A 22,180-nucleotide genomic window follows, 5' to 3' on the forward strand; every position below is an offset into this window, starting at 1 on the left:
GGTGTCTTCGTAACATGAATATATATATGAGAATTTAATGAATTATATACATTGAAAAAAAAATATAAGAAACTTTTAAATTACCAAATATATTTTAATTTGTTATGTACTTATGTCCTTAACATATTATCAATACACTAAATTCGTACTATATTTATTTCATTCTGCCAAATCTTATTCTAAAGCTTGATAGGTTGGAATTCTTGCCGTTTCAGAAACTTAAGACAATTTTTTTTTAATTTTTTTTTATTAAGCATGTAATATTTTCTAATTACTAAAATTGGATACCACAACAATTTTGTTGAATGTGACACGTTTTTGCCACGCATAAGAAATCGAAAAAATTAGCAAAAAGGAGAAAGGAATAATCTAACGCGCTCGGCTTGTTGCTTAAGTTTTACGCGGCAGATTTAACAAACTATCGTATCGAATACTGGAAAATCTAAGTAGAAGAAAAATCCCCAATTGCAAATGCGACCAGAGTCATCCCCGATGGAAATTGACCAAATTGATCGGAGGCCGGCGGCTCTCGGAGACCTCCGCATTCTTCCTGACGAAATCCTGTGCTCTATACTGACTTATCTCACTCCTCGCGATGTCGCTCGACTTTCCTGTGTTAGCAGGTTCTTTCAATTCTCCAACTGATACTTGTTGCCAAAAACTTAGTCTTGTGTATTTTTCTTTTTATGTTTTTGAATGTGCAATTTGTAATATAGTTGTAAATATAAGGTTGCTCAATAAGTTATTTGGATTGGAGCTCAATTTCTGCTAATTATATGTTGATAGGGATGAGTGTTAATTTTGAATTTAGCTAAGCTTTTATTCATTCAATTGCATGATTTGTTGCTTCTTCTGAAGTATTGCTTTTTGTTTAGTTTTTATTTGATTCCTCTGAATTAGTGGGATGTTGATCTTGTGTGCGCCTGATGCATTTCTTTTTTGCATACTGAATTAGTATAGGAGAGAATTTTGGTTATAGCATTAGAGACTTGCTAAATTTAACTAGTAGCTGACAGAAGGACAGGTATTTTTTCCTTGTTCTTACATAGGTGTGTTTAATATTTATTTGATTTCTACAATATAGTAGAATGTGCATTTTGTGTTGTTTTCATGCAGCTTAGACTTCTCGATGTGTTTGTGTGTGCGTATTTCTTTTTCAGGCACAAAATCTGTTCAATAGGGATTGCTGGTAACGAACCGAAGGAAATTTTCAAATTTTAAATTATAGATGATAAATGACTGATTACGCTGTTTCTGTCTTCTCATTTTCGGTTATAATTGGTCTGTGGACGGGTTGATGCAGATAGTTTGCTTATTTCATATTGTGTGATCAAATTTCCAGGGATTTACTTGTAAGCTTGTTTGTAGAAATATGATTTAGTACTTAGATTATCTGCTTAACAAAGCTACAGATGATAATGACGAAGTTACTACTTCTAATGGTTGTGCCACCTATACCTGTTAATCACTCTTAGAGTCAATAGGCCAAGCTTATTGGTTGGATATGATTTCCTGAGATACAGCTCCTTATTTGAAGTGCTTTCAGTGCCTTCCATTTTCCTGAGTAAGCTTAACGGAAAACTCAGTGACTTTTCCCGATACCTTCTTCAAATACTTACTGTTTTGCAGTGTGATGTATATATTATGCAACGAGGAGCCCCTATGGATGAGCTTATGCATTGATATTGCTGATCGTCAACTTCAGTATAAAGGCTCCTGGAAAAGAACAGCCCTGGATCAGTATGGTTATTCATAGTATTTTCTTCTGCAATGTAGTTATCCTTCATTGACTAGATTCAAGTTCTCTGTCAGTCAATTCATTGTATTTACCTGTTGATGTAGATTGAATGTGACTTTCGAAAATAAGGAATCCTGCCAGAAACCGCTATACTTCAATGGTAATATATATTGTTATTGGTTTGTTGGATATTCTTCAACTCCGCAATGCTACTGTACATAATATGCTAATGGAAGCTTAACTTTGCAGGATTCAACTCTTTATTCCTTTATCGTAGATTATACCGGTGTCATACATCATTGAATGGATTTTATTATGATTCCGGAAATGTTGAAAGAGCAAAGAACCTTTCTGTAGATGAGTTTCGTGATAAGTATGATGGACAGAAACCGGTATGCTGTTTGCAACTTATAAATGCTTTTGAAGCACATGGAGTAGTTGTTAGATTGTCTTTGTATTTGCTAATCTTTTGTCAAATAAAATTTGTGATAAATTATGTTTTAGTGTGCTTCATTTCAAGTTATTTTTCCTCCTTCCCTTTGAAGATACTGCCTTTCTCAAACTATGTCATATATTCTCTTCTCTATGTCGCCCCACAATTGTGTCTATTTTGCTTGAAAGGACACCGTTACTCTATTATCTTATCTCTTAGTATCAGAAATCAATGTAGTAACCTCTCGAAAACTGACTAAAATGTTCAAGTTCTTGCATTTATGCTAAGTTGCATAGATTCTTCACTTTCAATGCCGCACCCGTGTTGGAATCTCCAAAAATACACTAATTTTATTCTTCACTTTTGATGCCGCATCCGTGTCGGATTCTCCAAAAATACTTTATTTTTTTTGTAGAATCCAACACGCACCCGTTGACATTTTTGAAGAGTCCGAGCAACATAGGTTTTATGTAACTTTTGGACCCATTTCTACTTAACTACTTTAAAATGTCAGGTGTTACTTAATAGTTGTTCTCAAGTCAAAGCAGAGACTTGAATAGATGAAGGTAGAATCTACTGTCTTGTGATTATTAGTTTTACATGTGTACCAGAAAACAAATCACTTACTGATTCTTACTTATCAAATGAAAATTATATGGCGATTCTTGCTGCTGCTTCTTGTTATTTTTTTCTCTTCTCCTTTATTTTTGCTGACTTTCCCTTCCTTTTCTTTCTTATATACATTGAGTTCATCAACTTATCCCGAGGATTCATATAGCTAGACGCCAACTAGCTTAGGAATATGAGGGTGAGTTGATTGATTGATATACACTGGATCTTTCTCTTTAAGTCTACTTGGCATTTCTAGCATTTGACCAATGTCGTTCATATGTAATTCTTGAAAAAGGGGCAAATGAATGGGCTTAATCTGTCTGGACCTTTTTTATGTGCTGATAGCTTATGTTCATGATTTCTTCATAGACAGTCATATGAATATGTCATGATCTTTTTCAAAAAAATGAACACGTTATGATCTTCAACAAGCTTTTACACTATTACAGGTTTTAATTGGCGGATTGGCCGACACTTGGCCTGCAAGGACTACATGGACAACGGAGGAGCTTTTAAAAAATTATGGAGATACAGCATTTAAATTATCTCAAAGAAGTCGTCACAAAATTAGGATGAAACTGAAGGACTATGTGGCATATATGAAAGTTCAGCATGACGAGGATCCTCTTTACATTTTTGACGAGAAGGTTCCTTTCCAATCCTGCTGTCCTCTCTGTACAGTTCTCCGACAATAGAATGTTCTAATTTGAATTACTTTTTCTCAGTTTGGGGAAGCTGCACCAGAGTTGTTGAAGGAGTACACTGTTCCAAATATGTTCAAAGAGGACTTCTTTGATGTGCTGGACATGGACCAGCGACCTTCCTTCAGATGGCTCATTATGGGACCAGAGAGGTCTGGTGCCTCTTGGCATGTTGATCCATCCCTAACTAGTGCTTGGAATACACTTCTATATGGCCGTAAAAGGTATGTTATGAGAACCAGTCTTTCACTTGCCAGTCATCTTGTCTCAGGATCTTGCTGAATGCTTCACTTGATGCATGCTTTGTTTGATAATATGACCGATCAAACTCATTCTCATTACCGCCTGAGTGCCTGCTGATAAACTCCCTGATCGGTAATGAAGTTGTGGTAGAAACCGATGGAAGTACTTCTGGTTCGCTCAGTTCTGGGTGGAGATAGTTGGGTTGATCAGAAAACAGCTGCCAGATTGTTGAAGAAAAGAAGTCAAAGATACAAAAGAAAAACCAAAATAAGAATTCATTTAGAAAACATACATTTAAACGATGCATTCTTAAGCTCTCTCTTCCCTTCTGGGTCTATAAGTAGTTTATACTCTCTGCATTTTATGGTAGGTTCATGGGTATATGCAAAAGGGGCAAGTTTTGCAGAAAATTCAAGTAAAATCAGCCTTTCACTTTTTTCCTGAAATAAAAAGTGCAAGTGAATATATATATATATATATATATATATGATAGCTTGGAGCGGGAATGAGCTAAAAAGAAACTCACCAAAGAAGTGGATGGTGACAAACATAGATTCTGGTTCGCTGCTGGGAGTCTTGCTTAGAGAACTAGATTGATGTTGTTTGCTCAAAGTTCTACAATGTTAAGACATGGTGCTAGGTTGTCTACTTCTTGAGTCGTGACTCCTCCCACCAAAGGTGGAAAGGAAAGAAGGAATTTTTTTTTATAGCATGTAATAAATATCATTAGGAGCTTTTGATATACTTTGGTGTATTCTCATTTTACACTGTCCAAGAATTTTTCTTCTCCTGTAGTTTGAAAGAAGTGATCAATCACCATTGTGATACTTGTTGGGAGACAAAAAAAAAGGCCCTTATTCATATTTATTTTGCAGGTGGGCATTATATCCCCCTGGAAGAGTACCTTTAGGAGTAACAGTGCATGTAAATGAAGAAGATGGTGATGTCAATATTGACAGTCCATCATCTTTGCAGGTATTAATGATTTGGAGATGCAAATAGTTTGCTTCTGTATTGTCAAATATTGTGATAGGTCTTTATTTATTTGAACCATGTGTTATTTTCTGTCGTGTTCATCTAGTGGTGGCTGGACTTCTACCCTCTTCTTGCTGAGGAAGACAAACCAATAGAGTGCACTCAACTGCCTGGGGAGACAATATTTGTTCCAAGTGGATGGTGGCATTGCGTGCTAAATTTAGAGACAACTGTTGCTGTGACACAGAATTTTGTGAACTCCAAGAACTTTGAATTTGTGTGTCTGGATATGGCTCCTGGTTATAGACATAAAGGAGTAGTCCGTGCTGGGCTTCTTGCTTTAGATGACAGCAGCATTGAGGATGTCAGGAAAAATATGTTGTCCTTAGAAAGTGGTTTGAGCTACTCTGACCTGTCAAGGAAAGATAAGAGGATTAGAGTTGACCAGCCTAGAAGTTCAGAAGATGGAAGTACTATAGATTGGGTCTCTAAAGGCATAGATTCGACAGAGGTGGAATTTTCTTATGACATAAATTTCCTAGCTATGTTTTTGGATAAAGAGCAAGATCACTACACTTCGTTATGGAGCTCAAGCAACTCCATAGGGCAGCGGGAAATGAGAGAGTGGTTAGCAAAGCTCTGGGTTGAAAAACCAGAGACTAGAGACCTTATATGGAAGGTATTTATACGTCATTTCTCTGCTTGTTTATGGTTAGTGTTTTCTTCTCTTTTTATTTTTTATCAATCAAACTTTTTGTCTCAATTTATGGATCTAATTACACGAAAGAAAATCCTGTTATTTGTATCAACCATCATATGATGTAAAGCGGGATAGGGATATCAAGAGTGATAGTAAAGCGAAAAGGAATTTAGAATGGAGCCAACTAGAAAGCAATTATTAGAACATTCAGTTACAAATGAACACTCTATTATGCAAACAAAAAAAACCTAAACTAAAGAGCTACTTCAAGTGGGAATTTTTACTCGGAAACACCCATTGCAAGTTCAGATCAACCATGGCATACAACCATCACCTCTAAAGAGAAATCTCATGTTCAGAGTTAGCTACCTAAAAATGGAAAGGAAGGAACTATTTACACGAGGTCTTTTCTTAGTATTATAAATACCTTATGAGTCCCTTGACATAAGGGTAGAACGGAATTCAGATGAAATTGCAGAAATTGGCCAAATGCAGAATATAACTTACAGGACATGATATTGATCTGGGACCCGTGATCGCAGCCTTCATGATGCTGCCTTCTTCATGATTGGGTCTTCACTGTAGTAAAAATCTGCAGCTTCTATGTTTTTGACCTTCTAATTGCTTTGGTGCTTGGCGCCCTTCCTTCAAATATCCACTTGAGCATACTTTAGACCTTGAGGCCGTGCTTCCTCCAAATCCTCCAAGCTCATGGTGGATGGAAGAATGCACCAAAATCCTTGATCTACATCATATGAGACATCACGGCTTATGAATTTATATGTGCCTAAGTAGCTGCATGGCAAGAACCTTGACCTTTTTCATCTGCACAGCTGATCACACGTAGTCGCAGGTTATAAATGTTCTGCATAATGAGGTGTTAGATGATTAATTGGTCATCTCTCATCGGGTCACCTTTTGTGTAATTTAAGCTTCAGTTATTGCTTATGACCTTAGATTCACTTCTGCTAGGGAGCCTGTCTGGCGCTGAATGCTGATAGATGGTATGCACATGCGACAGAAATTTGTACCTTCCATGGGTTGCCGTTGCCTACAGATGATGAGAGGCTTCCTGTTGGAACAGGCAGCAATCCGGTAAGTCTTTGTGCTTAGTTGATCTTCTACTTATGTGGTTATTTCATTAGTGTCACATTTTTATCATGACTGAAGTTGAAGGAAACTATTAGTTATTATTGGCGCCTGACACCATTACCTTTGTGATAGTGTTGAGGTTTTTATTCATCACTACTCAAGTAGGTTTTTCTCATCTCAATGAGTTAATGCTAAAGTTGAGATGCTTAAGAATGGTGGAAGATCAATTTTTCTATTACAAAGATGTTTTGTAATCATTAACCTAATAAGTGGTAATACCTGTGTACAGGTTTATCTAGTTGGGGACAATGTTATAAAAATACTTGTTGAAGAGGGATTAGAAGTTTGTCTTCATTCTTTGGGCACTGAGGTATATCTGTTCTTCTGGCAGTTATTTTTCCAGCTGATATATTTCTTTGTACTTTCTTCATTCAGTTTGGTTTGATCTTTTGTAGCTCGAGTTTTACAGTTCACTCCAGAAAATGAACTCCCCTTTGAGGAATCACATTCCTAATGTTTTATCCAGTGGGATTCTCTATATTGAAAATGGCTTGTGTAAGGTTCAGTGTTGGGATGGCAAAGGAATTCCAGAGGTAATTGCTAATTTTAGACCCATTGTGGAACATGGGGAAGCTGATTATCCATTTGGCTTATGGAGTAAAAGGCAGCTTGATTATACAAAAGCCGGGATGTCATTAGCCGAACTAGTAAGCACTGGCAGTGGCACAACAATATGGCCATATGTCATAACACAGAGATGCAAAGGGAAAATATATGCTCAAATGTTAGTGAAATCGATTTCTACAATTGTGTGTATCATTTATATGAAGTACTTGTTGTTGTTTCTTGATGTACTGCTCCTCTTTTTCATTTAGCTTGTGTTTGCTTGCAGAAGAGATTCCATCTCATGGGAAGACACTCTAAATTTGGCCTCATTCCTGGGAGAACAAATGCGCAACCTTCATCTTGTGCCGTGCCCAGCTTTGAATGATTTAACGTTATTGGAAACCCAGCAGAAAGCAGTACCCACTGCTAATGGGAATCTCGAGGATGACGAGGACAAGATTTGTGTCCCTGCAGAGTGGAATTTATTCCTGAAAACTCTGAACAGAAAAAAGAAGGATGTTTGTGACCGCTTGACCAAATGGTAAGCATTTAACAACAGAATACTTTATTGGTCATAAAGCAGCATTCTAAAGTCTCAATATTATGTAGCAAATGTTCTCCACTGTGATGCTTGAGACCATGTGTCTTAAGGGGCGTTTGCTATGCTGGACAAGCATAGATGGTCCTGGGATTAGTAATTAGTACTGGGATATCCCTGCTGCGGGGGGAATCTCAATAGCTCAATTGGTTGAATATTTGAATTTTCACCTTGTTGGTGTGGGTTCTAATCCCCACCCTGTAATCCCCTTCCCCTACCCCTGTCCCTACCCCTACCCCTACCCCAATTTTGAAAAGAAAAATAAAATTATCCCTGCCAGAGGGTGGAAAAATAGTACAGGAACTAGTTATCCCAGTCCCTCAAACCTAAATAAGGTGGAGGGCATTTTTGTAAACTAACAACTTCTTTCTTAGAAATTTTGCAATGCATGTTAATATTTAATACAACAAGCCGAAGAGTCAATAAGAAATAATACCAACATAACTTGTCTTCAAACCAAACGGCTCATTAGAGAATTTCTTGGGTTGATTGGCATTACATCAATGTAAATTATGTGTCAGGGATTATATGATTTTTTGGGGGGAATCTTGGTTGTATCTTCATTTGGTGTCAGATCAGCCTATAGTTACTCTGTGACCAGAGCCTTAGCTTGAGATCCACTTTTATTTCAGATAATCTTCAAAGTCTCGAAAAAGTTCCTTTCTTGTTTGACTGATTTTGATTGAAATATAGTAAGTTTCAACTCTATTAATAATACACACACACACGTGTACACACAAACATATAATATGATTCAACTCATCCTTAATAGTAGTGGTGAGATAATTTATAAAGATGAACTCAATTTAAAATTCCGTGTGATACCTAAATCTGGACAAAGAAAGTACCTTGTAAAGTCATTTCTTGATTTGAGAAGATAAAATCCTTAACGACTAATTTACTACTTATATATTGCATAACCAAGATGGTAGAGGAGGCATATTAGCGTAGCTTAACTCCCCTATACACCACATTAAGGACATGATATATTCAGTTCTTATTTAGAATTGGGAAAGAATTATATTTAGTCAAACACTTCCTATTAATCTGTTTGTTGGATTTTGGACTGCTTGTTTTCTACTGGATTAATGTTCAACTCTCTTGCTAAGCTCATCAAAAAGTTCTTTGTTCCTTAGTAAAACAAAACCTATTCAGAGAGTTCTTTTGCCTGTTAATGTGTATGTGTTGGGTACTGCTGTATTTATACATGAGTTTTTTCCTGTGCATTCACATATGCTGGCACAAGCACCGTAGATTTGAGCTGCTACTGCATAGTTGTATCTGAGACTTTTCTGTTTCAATCTGTAGGGGCGATCCAATTCCTAGAGAGCTGATTGAGAAAGTCGAGGAATACATCCCTGATGACCTCCAAAAGGTTCGTATATTTAAAGATGAAGTTGATTAGACTTCCTTCAATTGGCTAGATACTCCATTGTTTTTTGTCCCTTTTTCCTTCCTGCTAGTGACAATGGAACGTATGTTCACTTTCTGATGAAAATGCATTTCTTTGATTCTTGTTTATGGTCTCCTATTTAAGGTTGACATGGGAGTCAGATCTTGCACCTGGATACACTCCGATGTGATGGATGACAATATCCACATGGAACCGTGTTCCCTCCCTTCTCGCTCTGGAAGGACTACTGATGATCCCGAGTCAATTGACAATGTTTCTGCAAATGGATCTAATTTGAGTGAGCCTATACGTGCATGGAGACCTACTCATATACTCGATTTCAGTGGTCTATCTGTTGGTGAGTTGTTGAGCAACTATTAACTTGCTTTTTTGTGCTTGGTCTGCTGTTTGTTTTTTATTTCTTTTCCTGATGGATGAACCATGTTCTTATATGAACTGTATTAGTCTTCTACTACTTGTCCCTAAATAATATATAATTTGTAGAAATTAAGATATGTCTACGAAAGGAACTGTTTTATTATTGTTCATGTCATATGAATCTGGTTAAGTTTATGGTGCATATTAGATGGATGTCAATGATTATTTAGCACAAAAAGAAATAGCTAAAGAAAAGAAAATGGAAATTAATATGGAACTGAATTGGATCTTAGAGTTTGGCACCAATTTAACAGGTAGGCTTTGCCTATTTAAACAAATAAGTAAATAAACAAAAAGAACAAAAAAGAGAAGTTTCAGAGTCATATTCGTAGGTACTTCAAATTTACTGCTTAGTAAGAACAATTTGTGAACTATTTCTTTTATTTTAATGTTACCAATTCTCAAAAAAAAAACTATTTTCTTTTATTTTCTTGTATGTTTGGCACACCGATTCTAATGTACAGTTGAATATTGCCCTCCTTGAATTTTGAAGATTAGCTTTGCTTAAACGCGAGTGCTAATCAACAAATTTTAAGGACTTAGTGGGTCTGTTTTTTAAAAAGGTTTTACCTTATTTTGGGTGGTTTGTCTGACTTTTGACAAGAGAAGCTTTTTGGTGTATATTAAATTGGTAGTCTTGTGTGAAAATTCTACACCCGCCATCACTTAACTCCAAGTAGATCACTCGAGTTAGCACAGTAATCCGGTCCTAATCCCTGCATCACTAAAAACCTTATATGCGGATTGTTGTAAAATGCTGATTCCTTGCATTTTATTTTTCAAACATTTGAGTTTCTGTGATTAGTAACCAGTTATTTTTTTCAGGGGACCCGATTGCTGACTTAATCCCAATACACCTGGATATCTTTAGAGGAGATCCGCATTTACTGAAGCAGTTTCTGGATAGCTATCAACTTCCATTTATTAAAACAGGGGTGAATGCATCAGCTAAAAGCAATGGATTTCAGAGACTTTCTTACCGAGCCATGTGAGTACATATGTTCTCATGTCATATTTCTTCTATATTGTTGTCATTGGTTTTCATTAAACAATTGGAGACATTTTTTTCTTCAAAGTTAATTGCACTACCAGAGCTTATACAATATCCGACCATATGAAGATAGTAATACGTGTTTTGATGACATATAAACTCGTGCCTTAGATTCCATAACCCTCGACCTTCACCAAATCCATGCATAATTTGTCATTTTCCGAATTGTTGATTCTCTACCAATATCATATTCTCAATCAGACCCCTAAATCACTTTCAAATTCATTAGATACGCTGCATTACTGTTTAACGTGCTGAATACACTAGGGTTGAACTTGAGATCATTCAGTGGAGGTTTTAGTCAATTATTAGAACTAGAGTCCAGATGTTCTGTGTTAGCGGCCAACATGAGCTTTGTGGATGAAGATAGAACAGATTGGAACCTCATCCTCCTTGACTCTTTACAACCGTTGTTTCTATCTACTATTATCTAATCAAGTTTCTATCTCACACTTAATTCGTACATGGAGTGGTGGTTTGAACTCACTTTGAATGACTTTTATCTGTACAGGTGCTACTGTATTTTGCATGACGAAAACGTTCTGGGAGCTATTTTCAGTACTTGGAAGAAACTAAAGATGGCTAAATCATGGGAAGAAGTCGAGGAAGCTGTATGGGGAGATCTTAATAGTTACACAGGCTCCTGTTGAACTTTCTTTTGTTCTTTTTAATTTGTCTCTCAGTTTTATTGATGAATATTGAGCAAGTCCAATCGCGTGTACAATAACATTTGTTTGAGGTAATTTATTGATATTTTCCCCTTTTTCCTAGTGACCATTCCTTCAGAACTTCCACAAATTTATTTTCTACCATAATCTGGAAACAATGATTGTGGAGTGAGTACATGGGTTTAGGCTTGATGGTTGTTCTTACAACCTCTTATTAAACTCATCAATCGTTCCTGCCTTCGAAAACAGCTCATCTATGCAACTATACTGAGAACTTGGTGCTAATAGCAACTTCCGTCAATCCCTCTTATTTTATTCACCAAATGTAGAAAACTGCTAAAAATAGTTCTACACGGTGTGAAAAAGGATGTAATTCCAGAATCTATGCAAAACTGTTATCTTGTGGTACAAGCGTGTGTTTCTAAAGACCAGATTTCCACTAAGCGAAGATTTCAAAAGTAGTAAACAACTTTTAGTCGAAAGGAAGAAAAAAAAACTATCAGCAAATCATTGGGTGATCTTGAGTGTCTACTCAGGATATTACAGCACTTGCCAATTGTTCTCTTCTTTCACCCTAATGGTAATTACAGCATTGTGTAACACATCACAGTAGACCAGCAAAATCAGCACTAGTTTCGATTACATCTTCAATATCAGCTTCATCCAGTTCATCAAGTTCCATACTGCCCCCTAAAGAATGTGTTCCAACCTGCAGAGGAACTCTAGCCTCTTGTATTATTGCCAAAACTTCTTCCATGCTCTGGGATGGGTTATTTACATCGACACATTGGTAACTTCCTCCTTCCATCAGTTCCACTGGTAAGTTCTTTAAAAACCAGGGATGCATTTTAATTTCTGGAATGGTTATTCTCTGCAATAGAATAATCAGAATGCATTTATGGTTTTGGCACATTCGCAATATAACATGAAACAAGAAACACGAAAGCAAGTTTATGTAAGGCCTTTGGTGGGAATGAACCTTGCACCTAAGCAGAATATATATATATGTACGTCGAGACAATGAGGTAATTACTGATAATGATATTTTCACTTGGACACGACGCAGGAACTATTCTATGATCAGCAGAAGAGCATACCTTTTCAGGGTCTGCCACAAAAATCCTGGTTATGAGATGGCGGCATTCAAGGGAAATTTGGATTTGCTCAGGAATTGAGTAGCGAGCAGTGAGTATTTTCTGTCATGGAAACTAGCCAATCATAATGCTGCAGTAGATTTTTCAATGTTTCACACTTGCATGAACAATAAATCTGGCAAACTGATAAACTAAATGCAGAGTAAAGCAGGCTTCTTTTTCATCTACTAGAAATCTGATTATGTTGTCATCACTCACAGAAATAGTCTTTTTAATGTTTTTGGGATCACTTGAATCTTGAAATGGATAAGCTCCAACCAGCATTACATATAAGGTGACTCCACAGGACCAAACATCTGCAAGCTATAGTTTCAAGAATTAACACTAGGAGAAATGAGTGTACACGACAAATATTATGACAATAAGAAAGATGTAGCACCTTTCCATCATATTCTTTCCTTGTTAGGACCTCTGGTGCTACATAAGCAGGTGTCCCCACAGTGGACTTAGGTTGAGAATGAAAGACGGATGACTGCAAACAAATGTAGCAATTTTATATGAACTTAAATCTCGAATAGATGTAAGAATCAATAAGACCTCGAGAAAAAATCAGTAACCTTGGAGTACCCAAAATCACATATTTTCACACGTGGTGCAGCACTTCCATCAAGTAACGTGTTTTCCAATTTGAGATCTCTATGACAGATTTGCTGCAACGGAAGACCAAAGATACACTAAGTCCCAAAAGGAGGACAGAACGAAGTTCACAGCAAGAGAAGTATTGATGTTATACCATGAAATGGCAGTAGCTAACCCCAGATATCAGTTGTTGAAAGAAGAACCTCGCCTGAGTAAAAAATAAACATAATCAAGCCATTGAGATGATTTTAAACTAGAAAAGAGTCTGCTCGGAAGAGCTGACATAAACACAAGGAGATAGTTAACTGATAACATTTTTAAAGGGACACTTCTCATTGCATATCACTCTGTGCTTTCAACTTATAAGATGGCATTCTTGGAAATTTCCCCCGTCCACCGGAACTGGGTTTGTTTGGCAAAACCAAGCGCTAACGTCTGAAAAGGACGAAGAACGGACTCGCTCAACCACCGGAAGAAGGAAATAGAGGGAGAACAGCATTGATTGAGAGGGAGGACAACCCTTTCTTGATTAGCTAGGAATAGACATCGAGATTCACCTATGAAAGAAAGATTCTTAAGTGCTAACGTAACTCCCCGGGTATAGAATAGAGGTTTGGTTGCTCACTAAAAGTCCAGGCCGGGTCCAAACCATATTGTGAAAGACCCCTTTTCCCTTATGTCACTCGGGAATGGGGAAACTTATGTGAAACTTTTCCTCCCCACACCTTAAATAATCATATATTGAGATCTCGTATTCGATCAATAAAGAACGAGGACTAGCTCACCAGTAAAGGAGAGGGGCGGACTAACTTGAACATTAGAAGGTGAGAATAGTCAATAAATAGGTGTGTTCGAAGGTCAATTGTGTTGTAGCTGTTAAAGGCTACTTCATTATTGGTCAAGAATTAGTATCTTGTTGTAGTCTCTAGTTCTATCCCGATATCGGTTATCCTTCCCAGAAGCTTCGGCTAATGGAAAAGATAATCTTTAAAGGAATAGAATCCCTGGTCCGACAGAGAGAGTGGAAATCCTTAGTAGGATCATCGAAACACACAATAAAGAGTTTAGTTTCACTCATCTACAGAGCCCATGACTTGGTAGACTACTACCCAGCGGACTTCCCACATCAAAGGACCATATGGATGTCATGGTAGACTACTACTTTACCATAAATATAAAAGGCATATTACCCAGCCCAACCAAGTAAAGAGGCAGCAAAGATCTGACTATCATAAGCAAAGGTTATAAATTCAAATGAAAATACACCGTTTGTTTGTTCTAAGCCAAGACTAATTGCAGGATCTGGTGTAAGTATCATTCTTACCTCATCTTCATTAAATCTTCCAGCATTACAGATCCTCGCAAAGAGCTCTCCTCCCGCAGCATACTCCATTACTATTGCTAGATGAGTAGGTGTAAGCAAGACCTGGAAGTGTCAAGTCCATTCATGAAAAAAAAAAACTATAAACAAAATTGATAAGTCTGTTAGCCATTTCCTACTACTTTGAACAGCCACTGCAATCCCACTAATTGTAAATTGCTATCATCAAACACAAAATATAATATGCAAATAATCAAATTACAGATATCGTCCAGAATAGTTGATAGATTTCAATCCAATACATAAGATACCGAAGATTGCATTCAATTGCGAGCAACAGAGTCCTTCAACAAGAAATCATAACATAACATAGTTGTTATAGACCACACAGGAGAGGCCAACCAAAAAGACTAATCTGATAGGTGGGGAGCCCATTTCGCCTATACACTCATTAGCATTTCTCATTTCTCTTTTATCCCATGAGGGACAATTGGCACATAACAATAAGAATCTTGTCACTGTCATTACATTACCAACCAGATCTTCTGTTCTAGTAATTAAACCCATTAACATTTTTCATCATATAATTATGTGAAGCTATCTCCATATCAAAAAAAGAAATCTTTAACTTATGAAAGTTCCTTATAAGCCTAATGACAGCAATAACCAGAATCTCAATAGGTATCAAAGCAGATTATAAGAATAAAGAAAAGGGAAGATTCTTTCTAGCAGAAAAAAGCAGAGCATACCTCTTTAAACCTCACTATATTTGGATGTTTCAATGATCTATGATTCATAATTTCCCTTTGCACATGTTCATCTATCTACAAACAACCCCAAAACATCAAAACAAATAAATATACAACTAAAATACCGTAGATGGATTAAAGACATCAAATTTAAGTTGATAAAAGATGAAACCTTTTGGCCTCTTTCAATAAACTTAACAGCAAAGAGTTCTTTAGTGTTCTTATCACAAACAAGCTTTGCTACTCCAAAATTACCAGAACCCAACTCCTTCACTATCTCATAACGCTCCATCATCAAGAAACAAAAGGGGTTTCAGATTCATCAGAAAGAATCAAACTTTTTTCTCCACTACTGTTATTGACTTACAGAATTGACAATATTCAACAGTAAAAGCAAAAGGGGTTCAAAATATTCATAGGTTTACTAACTGAGAGTTTATTGGACACGTATTCTTGGCTGGTACTACGTTTGTTCAACTATTGTCGTCAATAATTAGCTCAAGTGGGTTGGAAGAATTTTTACTTTTATCTTTAATTGGTGAATTTCAATAAGAATTTACCCATAGGAATCAAAAGCTTAGTCCAGATTACATATTTTTATATGTAAAAAGGAGAAGAAAAGTCTGGTCACGTCTGTAAGATTTGCAGAAAAAGTTGCCACTAGTTGTGATTAGATTGGACAAATTGATTGGAGTTGTTCAAGTTGGTCCTGCTCTTTTGAAAGTGGGCTCTTTGATCAAACTGGAACACAATTTTAGATAATTACTCATTTGTAATTAATCCAAATAAAATGAAAAAAATTATCACGTTCCTTTCTAGTTTAGTAGTTTTCCTTCTCTTTAATCAAACTGGAACACAATTTTAAATAATTAGTCATTTGTAATCGACTCAAATAAAATGAAAAAAATTATCATTTTTCTTTCTAGTTTTCCTTCTCTTTGATCAAACTGGAACACAATTTTAAATAATTAGTCATTTGTATTCGACTCAAATAAAATAAAAAAAATTATCATTTTCCTTTCTAGTTTTCCTTCTCTTTGATCAAACTGGAACACAATTTTAAATAAATAGTCATTTGTAATCGACTCAAATAAAATGAAAAAAATTATCATTTTCCTTTCTAGTTTTCCTTCTCTTTGATCAAATTAGAACACAATTTTAAATAATTAGTCATTTGTAATCGATTCAAATAAAATGAAAAAAACTATCATTCTCCTTTCTAGTTTTCCTTCTTTTCTCATCCTTCTTTTAATTCTACTTAACAATCTAGAACTAATCGAAAATTTCTCCAATATATTTTCTTCTGCTATTGCCTACCGTTATAATAGTGTAATGACCCTTATTGTCATTTTTAGTGTTTTATCTTCTGTACATCGTTTAGAGCGTTCCTACAGCGATTCTAAGTCATTTATGACTTGCTGGGACTGACAGATCGGTCACCTGGTCATTCGTTTTGTTATTGTGTGAGCTTTAGTATTTTTGAAGCTTATGAACCTTGAACGATCATTTTCGATCAAAAGTTCAAGAAGATGACATCAGAATCCAATTCTGACGATTCCATCAGTTCCGGAAGGGTCATTTTAGTCCAGTAGCATTGTCGACATGACTCCCAAAGTTTTCAGTGTGAGTTGGTGGGATTAGGCGTTTTAACTTTAAGTTTAAAGGCTAAGTTTGACTTTAGTCAACATTCTGAGTAAACGCGCTCGGATGAGAATTCCGTCAGCGCGGTTAGCTCCGGAATGTCGAGTTTGGTCTAGTTTGACCCTTCTTTCGGGTTTTGAGGTTTTTGATATTTTTCCGAGCCCTTTTGTGGTTTTTGACTTAAAATGGCCAATGGAAGTGGGACCCACATTTTATCGAGATGACCTCTGATGAAAATTTCGACTGCGCCTTTGAGTCCGGAATGTCGACTTTGGTAGGGTAGCATATCTATTTTATTTTTATCAGGTTCCGAACGGATTCCGAGCACCCGTCGGAGACTTTAAAGAAAGTAGGCAAAGCTGAATCTGGTGCAGCCCCTATAAAAACCCCAACTTTCAGCTTTATGTTTTACTTTGGAACTTGATATCTTGAGCGATACAACTCCGAATTGGGCGATTCAAAAGGCTAAGTTGTGAGATTTTTCGAGGGCAACACATTGGTGAGCTTGGAATCTGATTTGGGGACACGATTTGAGGTAAATTTTGGGTTTTAAATGCTGTCATAGCTCATTTTCGAGCACAAGTTTTGGGAAATTTCAGAAGGTGATTTCTTGGCCATTTTAGGTCCGAATCAAGTGATTCAAGAGCCTATATTGTGGGGTTTTTCGTGAGGATCGTCGTGGTGTGATTGGTTTTGGCTGTTGGAGCTTCATTTTTGGTAAAATCTGGTAAGTAGCTGCTGCCATTGTTGCTGATTTTTAGCTTAGGATTTGGGTTTTTTTTGTTGCATGTTAATGTTGGGACCGTCTTGAGTCCTGAATTGTGCTCCATTCTGCTATACAAGTTTCGAGAGTTATTTAGGACTTTTATTTGGGGTTAATTCGGGATTTCTCAACGCGGATCCCATTTTTTCCATTTTGACCGTGAAATTGACCCGTCTCCGTTTCTTGCAATTTTAGTGTTTAAATGACTGTAATAACGTTGTGACTCTATTTCTGATAGTGTATCAACGTTTCGAGGCCTTTTAGAAAGTAAAAGATCCGGGGAGTGAATTTTGGAGCGCGCGTGATCTGCGTTCAGGTAGGCTATGGTTTCTCTTCTTAGACTGAACTCGAACATGTGAATGCATGTTGATTAGTTGGAATTTGGGTTGGGTAGTTATTGGATCATGCATAGGTGTTAAAAATTATATTTTCGGCCTTGTTCTGAGAATTATCGGGTAACTGTGAGCATGTTTATATTGACCTTCTTTGCTATATGAATTACTTGTATGTTTGAATACTGGTTGTCAGAAGTATGTTGAGCCTTAGTTTAGGTTTGACTAGGGTTTTCCTTAGAAATGCATGATTCAAAGTCGGTAGGACTTAGTTTAGCCCCGACGTCGCTCGGCCGGCTTAAATCCTTGTAGACTGATGTAGCAGACTTGAGTCTGATAGTTTGGTATTTAGCTAGACGATGAGCTTGCTCTAGCGATAGTTACTCTTATTTCTTAGATGTTACGGCTTCTCGAGTTACGTCAGTGACAATGAATTCCGCTCCGTGATTCAAAGTTGAGTTTCTATTCGACTGTAAGGTCTTACATTGATTAGCTAAGTCTGGATGGTGTTCCATGGGTTTATATGATTATGGATAGATAAAGACTCTTTCAGCATGCTATATCGACATCTTTGTCGGGTATCCGGATTTAAGGTCCGGCCTCGACCATCCACATACTTATGTAGAGCATCCGGTTAGAGGTCCGGCCTCAAGTATGTAGAGCATCCGGTTAGAGGTCCGGCCTCAGTTACTTATATTTTGCAATTGGCTACTTGTGTAATTCTGGTGAGTGTCCGGTTCAAGGCCCGACCTCCGTACCGTCAGATTCTACTTTTTGGTTCGGTGTTCTTTGGCCTCGAGTTCTATTCTCCTTAAGTTATAGTTATTTCGTGTACGCGTCGGACTTATGGGGGTCCGTTCGGGTTTTTATTTAAACTTGTGCACGAGTGTACCTTCTGGGCTTATGGTGGGTCCAGTTAGGTGTAGTTAGCTTATTTATATTAATTTAGTTAGATCTTTATACACTCGTGTGCATTATTGTGTTACTTAGCCTTCCGTTCTTGACCTCTAGTTTTGTGATTTCGTCTTTTCATAGTGCTTTACTTTTCTAGTTCAGTCGGCCTATGATGCCTACTGGGTACCTGTTATTTGGTACTCATGCTACACTCTGCATCTATTTTCGTGATGCAGGTCCGAGCACCAGTAGTCAGCGTTGATCGAGTTTGGAGAATTTCTGGTCTGGAGACAGGGGTGAGCACACAGGGTTTTGTACTATTTCAGTCTCCATCTGTTTATATAAAGACTTGTCTTTTACTTTTCGAGACAGTCTAGTTTCGGTGGTCCACTGTTGGGACTTGTACTCGTTTTGTTGGTAGCTCTGTATTAGTGACTTCCAGGTTCTGGGAGGGATCCTTTATTGCATTTATGTTTTGGTTTGCTTATGTTGTTATAGTAATTTTTCTTAGTCTTGTTTAGTTTCTACCCTCACACCCATTATGTGTGGTTCTGGGTTGTGGTTTGGCTTACCTACTGATGGGTTATAGTAGGTGCCTTCATGGCTCGAGAAATTGGGTCGTGACAAGTTGGTATCAGAGCCCTAGGTTCAACGGTCTCACTTTTACAGAGCTAACGTCTAGTAGAGTCCTGCGGATCGGTGCGGAGACGTCCGTAACTTATCTCCAGGAGGCTACAGGATGTATTTAGGAAAATATCCATTTTGTTTCAAATTCGTGCCGCGTGTGTCTTGTTTGTTTCTTAAAATCTCAGTTGTTTCACTCTATTACAGGATGGCTCGCACGCGAGGCGGTGCGTTCGGGGGAGATGCACCCGGAGCCTCAGTTTGGGGTAGACGTCGACCACGAGGTCGAGGTAGGGCTGCAGCACCTGCCCGGGATATGGAGGAGGAGCCTCATGCAGCGCATGTACCGCCACAGCCAGTGGGGCCGGGGCCCGCCCAGCCACCACCCGCACCGGTTGCAGCACCTGATCTTCATTCCCTCTTGACTCAGATATTAGCAGCTATTGGGGATATGAGACAGGCACCAGCACCAGCAGTACCAGCACCAGCGCTGCAAGATCAGCCGCCACCAGTTCATGTGGCCGCCCCACCAGACTTAGAGGTTAGAGAGATGCCACTGCGGGATCAGAAGATGCTTGGGGTATTTCAGAGGTTGGCACCGCCTATATTCTCAGGGGCGATTGGAGAGGACGCTCACGAGTTCCTGCTCACTTGCCAGGAGCAGTTACAGTCATTAGGCCTTTTGGAGTCGAGAGGAGCTGACTTCACCGCTCATCAGTTCCGTGGGCCAGCCAGGCAGTGGTGGCGCGCGTATCGAGAGTCTAGGCCAGTTGGATCTCCTCCTATATCTTGGAGCGAGTTCTCAGAGGCTTTCTTGGCCCGGTTCATGCCACGGAGCGTCAGAGACAGGCTTCGTGATCAGTTCTCTAGATTGGAGCAGGGATCTATGACCGTTTCCGAGTATGAGGCGAGGTTCCATGAGTTGTCTCGCCATGCTACTATGATCCTGCCCACAGAGGGAGAGAGAGTTCGTTGTTTTGTACGTGGGTTGCGATACCGTTTGAGGGTTGACACAGAGCATATGGTTTCAGCTGGCCGTTCTTTTCTTGATGTGGTCGATCATGCCCGATCCATGGAGCATATTCATCGTGAGGCCCAAGGGGGCAGCGATAAGAGGGCACGCTACCAGGGCAGCTATAGCGAGTCGCAGACTAGGGGGAGGGACTCATATGATAGGCCACGTCAGAGGTTCCAGCAGGGTCAGACCAGTCGCCCTGTTCAGGCGGCATTACCTGTTTCTGAGGGAGGCCAATATCAGCAGAGTAGTCCTAGTACAGGCCAGAATTCGAGGGCATCAGATTCTGTTCCTTCATGCCGCGGTCGGGTTACTACAGGGCGTTCAACTTCGGGGTGTTATGAGTGTGGTGCTCTTGACCATTGGTCTAGAGAATGCCCCCGGCGAGGTCGGGGGGCGATTGTACCAGCTCCACCTACTTCAAAACCAGTTTCAGCCGTGTCTTCTTCGGCTAGAGGAGGTGGTCAGATTCAGCACAGTCGAGAGAGTCGACAGGGTACCAGTGGTGGAGCTCGGGGAGGCAGGTCAGGTGGTAGACCGGGTGCACCAGGTAGAGGTGCTCAAGGCCATTTCTACGCTGCCCCGACAAGGGCGGCGGCTGAGGCATCTGACGATGTCATCTCAGGTACGCTCTTCTTGTGCCATCAGCCTGCTACAGTATTATTTGATCCAGGGTCCACATTCTCGTATGTATCTATTTATTTTGCTCCCCGATTGGGTATGAGGTCCGAGTCTTTGGCAGAGCCGATTCATGTTTCGACCCCGATAGGTGAGTTCTTAGTAGTGGATCAAGTATTGCGATCTTGCTTAGTGACTATCCAGGGTTATGATACTAGAGCTGATCTTATTATGCTAGATATGATTGATTTTGATGTGATTTTGGGCATGGACTGGTTATCCCCATATCATGTGGTCTTGGATTGCTATGCCAAGACTGTTACCTTATCCATGCCTGGTGTTCCCCCGGTATTGTGGCAGGCTACTTATAGTCACACACCGACGGGGATAATCTCTTTTATTCGAGCTAGGCGATTGGTTGCTTCTGGGTGTTTAGCGTATTTGGCCCACATCAGAGATGTGAGTAGGGAGGGGCCTTCAGTTGACTCAGTTCCTGTGGTTAGAGAGTATGCAGATGTGTTCCCTACAGATCTACCTGGCCTACCCCCAGAGCGTGACATTGATTTTGCAATAGATTTGGAGCCTGGCACTCGTCCTATTTCTATTCCGCCTTATCGGATGGCTCCTGCAGAGCTCAGAGAGCTCAGTGTTCAGTTAGAGGACCTCTTAGAAAAGGGGTTCATTCGTCCGAGTGTGTCGCCTTGGGGTGCTCCTGTTCTGTTTGTGAAAAAGAAGGATGGGACTTTGAGGATGTGCATTGACTACAGGCAGCTGAACAAGGTGACGGTGAAGAACCGTTACCCTATGCCTCGTATAGATGATTTGTTTGATCAGCTTCAGGGTGCCGTCGTATTTTCTAAGATTGATTTGAGGTCCGGGTACCATCAGCTGAGGATTAGAGCAGCAGACATCCCTAAGACTGCATTTAGGACTCGTTACGGCCATTATGAGTTCCTTGTGATGTCTTTTGGGTTGACTAATGCCCCAGCCGCCTTTATGGACTTGATGACACGTGTGTTCAGGCCATACCTTGATTCATTTGTTATCATCTTCATTGATGACATATTGGTATACTCGCGGAGCCGGAGTGAGCATGAGCAGCATTTGAGGATAGTGCTCCAGACTTTGAGAGATCAGCAGCTTTATGCCAAGTTCTCAAAGTGCGAGTTTTGGCTTGCATCTGTAGCATTCTTGGGGCACGTGGTGTCCAAGGAGGGTATTAGGGTAGATCCGACGAAGATT

General features: G+C 38.9%; 2 protein-coding genes and 1 long non-coding RNA gene across 4 annotated transcripts; 2 read left to right on the forward strand and 1 right to left on the reverse strand.

Annotated features, from left to right (window-relative positions):
* Positions 1-349: 349 nt before the first annotated feature.
* Positions 350-11,350, forward strand: LOC107017080 (F-box protein At1g78280). 2 transcript variants are annotated; one of them, XM_015217356.2, is made up of 16 exons: positions 350-623; positions 1,630-1,740; positions 1,843-1,898; positions 1,988-2,130; positions 3,233-3,430; positions 3,509-3,708; positions 4,603-4,702; positions 4,809-5,381; positions 6,375-6,497; positions 6,784-6,864; positions 6,950-7,278; positions 7,387-7,641; positions 9,007-9,073; positions 9,236-9,449; positions 10,355-10,517; positions 11,092-11,350. In XM_015217356.2, the coding sequence occupies exons 1-16, from the start codon at positions 472-474 to the stop codon at positions 11,228-11,230; spliced, it is 2,904 nt and encodes a 967-aa protein (XP_015072842.1). In that variant the 5' UTR covers positions 350-471; the 3' UTR covers positions 11,231-11,350. The 2 variants fall into 2 exon arrangements, with proteins under 2 accessions (XP_015072842.1, XP_015072843.1); XM_015217357.2 differs by lacking the exons at positions 350-623; positions 1,630-1,740; positions 1,843-1,898; positions 1,988-2,130 and adding an exon at positions 2,173-2,979.
* Positions 11,351-11,594: 244 nt separating this feature from the next.
* Positions 11,595-15,742, reverse strand: LOC107017085 (serine/threonine-protein kinase SAPK2). The gene is made up of 9 exons (XM_015217363.2): positions 15,224-15,742; positions 15,052-15,126; positions 14,306-14,407; positions 13,136-13,189; positions 12,960-13,052; positions 12,782-12,874; positions 12,601-12,705; positions 12,346-12,444; positions 11,595-12,119 (listed from the first exon to the last, which is right to left on the reverse strand). Exons 1-9 carry the CDS (start codon positions 15,344-15,346, stop codon positions 11,853-11,855), a joined length of 1,011 nt encoding a protein of 336 aa, XP_015072849.1. The 5' UTR covers positions 15,347-15,742; the 3' UTR covers positions 11,595-11,852.
* A 640-nt stretch (positions 15,743-16,382) lies between these two features.
* LOC107017090 lies at positions 16,383-19,201 on the forward strand. Its single transcript, XR_001456462.2, has 4 exons — positions 16,383-17,227; positions 17,316-17,419; positions 17,694-17,771; positions 18,918-19,201. It is a non-coding gene; the product is annotated as an uncharacterized LOC107017090 (long non-coding RNA).
* Positions 19,202-22,180: the final 2,979 nt, after the last annotated feature.

This window comes from Solanum pennellii, chromosome 4 (genome assembly GCF_001406875.1).
Source record: "Solanum pennellii chromosome 4, SPENNV200".
Lineage (NCBI taxonomy): Eukaryota > Viridiplantae > Streptophyta > Magnoliopsida > Solanales > Solanaceae > Solanum > Solanum pennellii.

Coding starts and splice junctions, on each gene's coding strand:
- LOC107017080 (XM_015217356.2), top strand. CDS start 472: ATGCGACCAGAGTCATCCCCGATGGAAATTGACCAAATTGATCGGAGG. Junction 1,741..1,842: donor AAAAGAACAGCCCTGGATCA/GTATGGTTATTC, acceptor CTGTTGATGTAG/ATTGAATGTGACTTTCGAAA. Junction 9,074..9,235: donor TCCCTGATGACCTCCAAAAG/GTTCGTATATTT, acceptor CTCCTATTTAAG/GTTGACATGGGAGTCAGATC.
- LOC107017085 (XM_015217363.2), bottom strand. CDS start 15,346: ATGATGGAGCGTTATGAGATAGTGAAGGAGTTGGGTTCTGGTAATTTT. Junction 14,408..15,051: donor ATATAGTGAGGTTTAAAGAG/GTATGCTCTGCT, acceptor TGACACTTCCAG/GTCTTGCTTACACCTACTCA. Junction 12,706..12,781: donor GGAAAGAATATGATGGAAAG/GTGCTACATCTT, acceptor TTGAAACTATAG/CTTGCAGATGTTTGGTCCTG.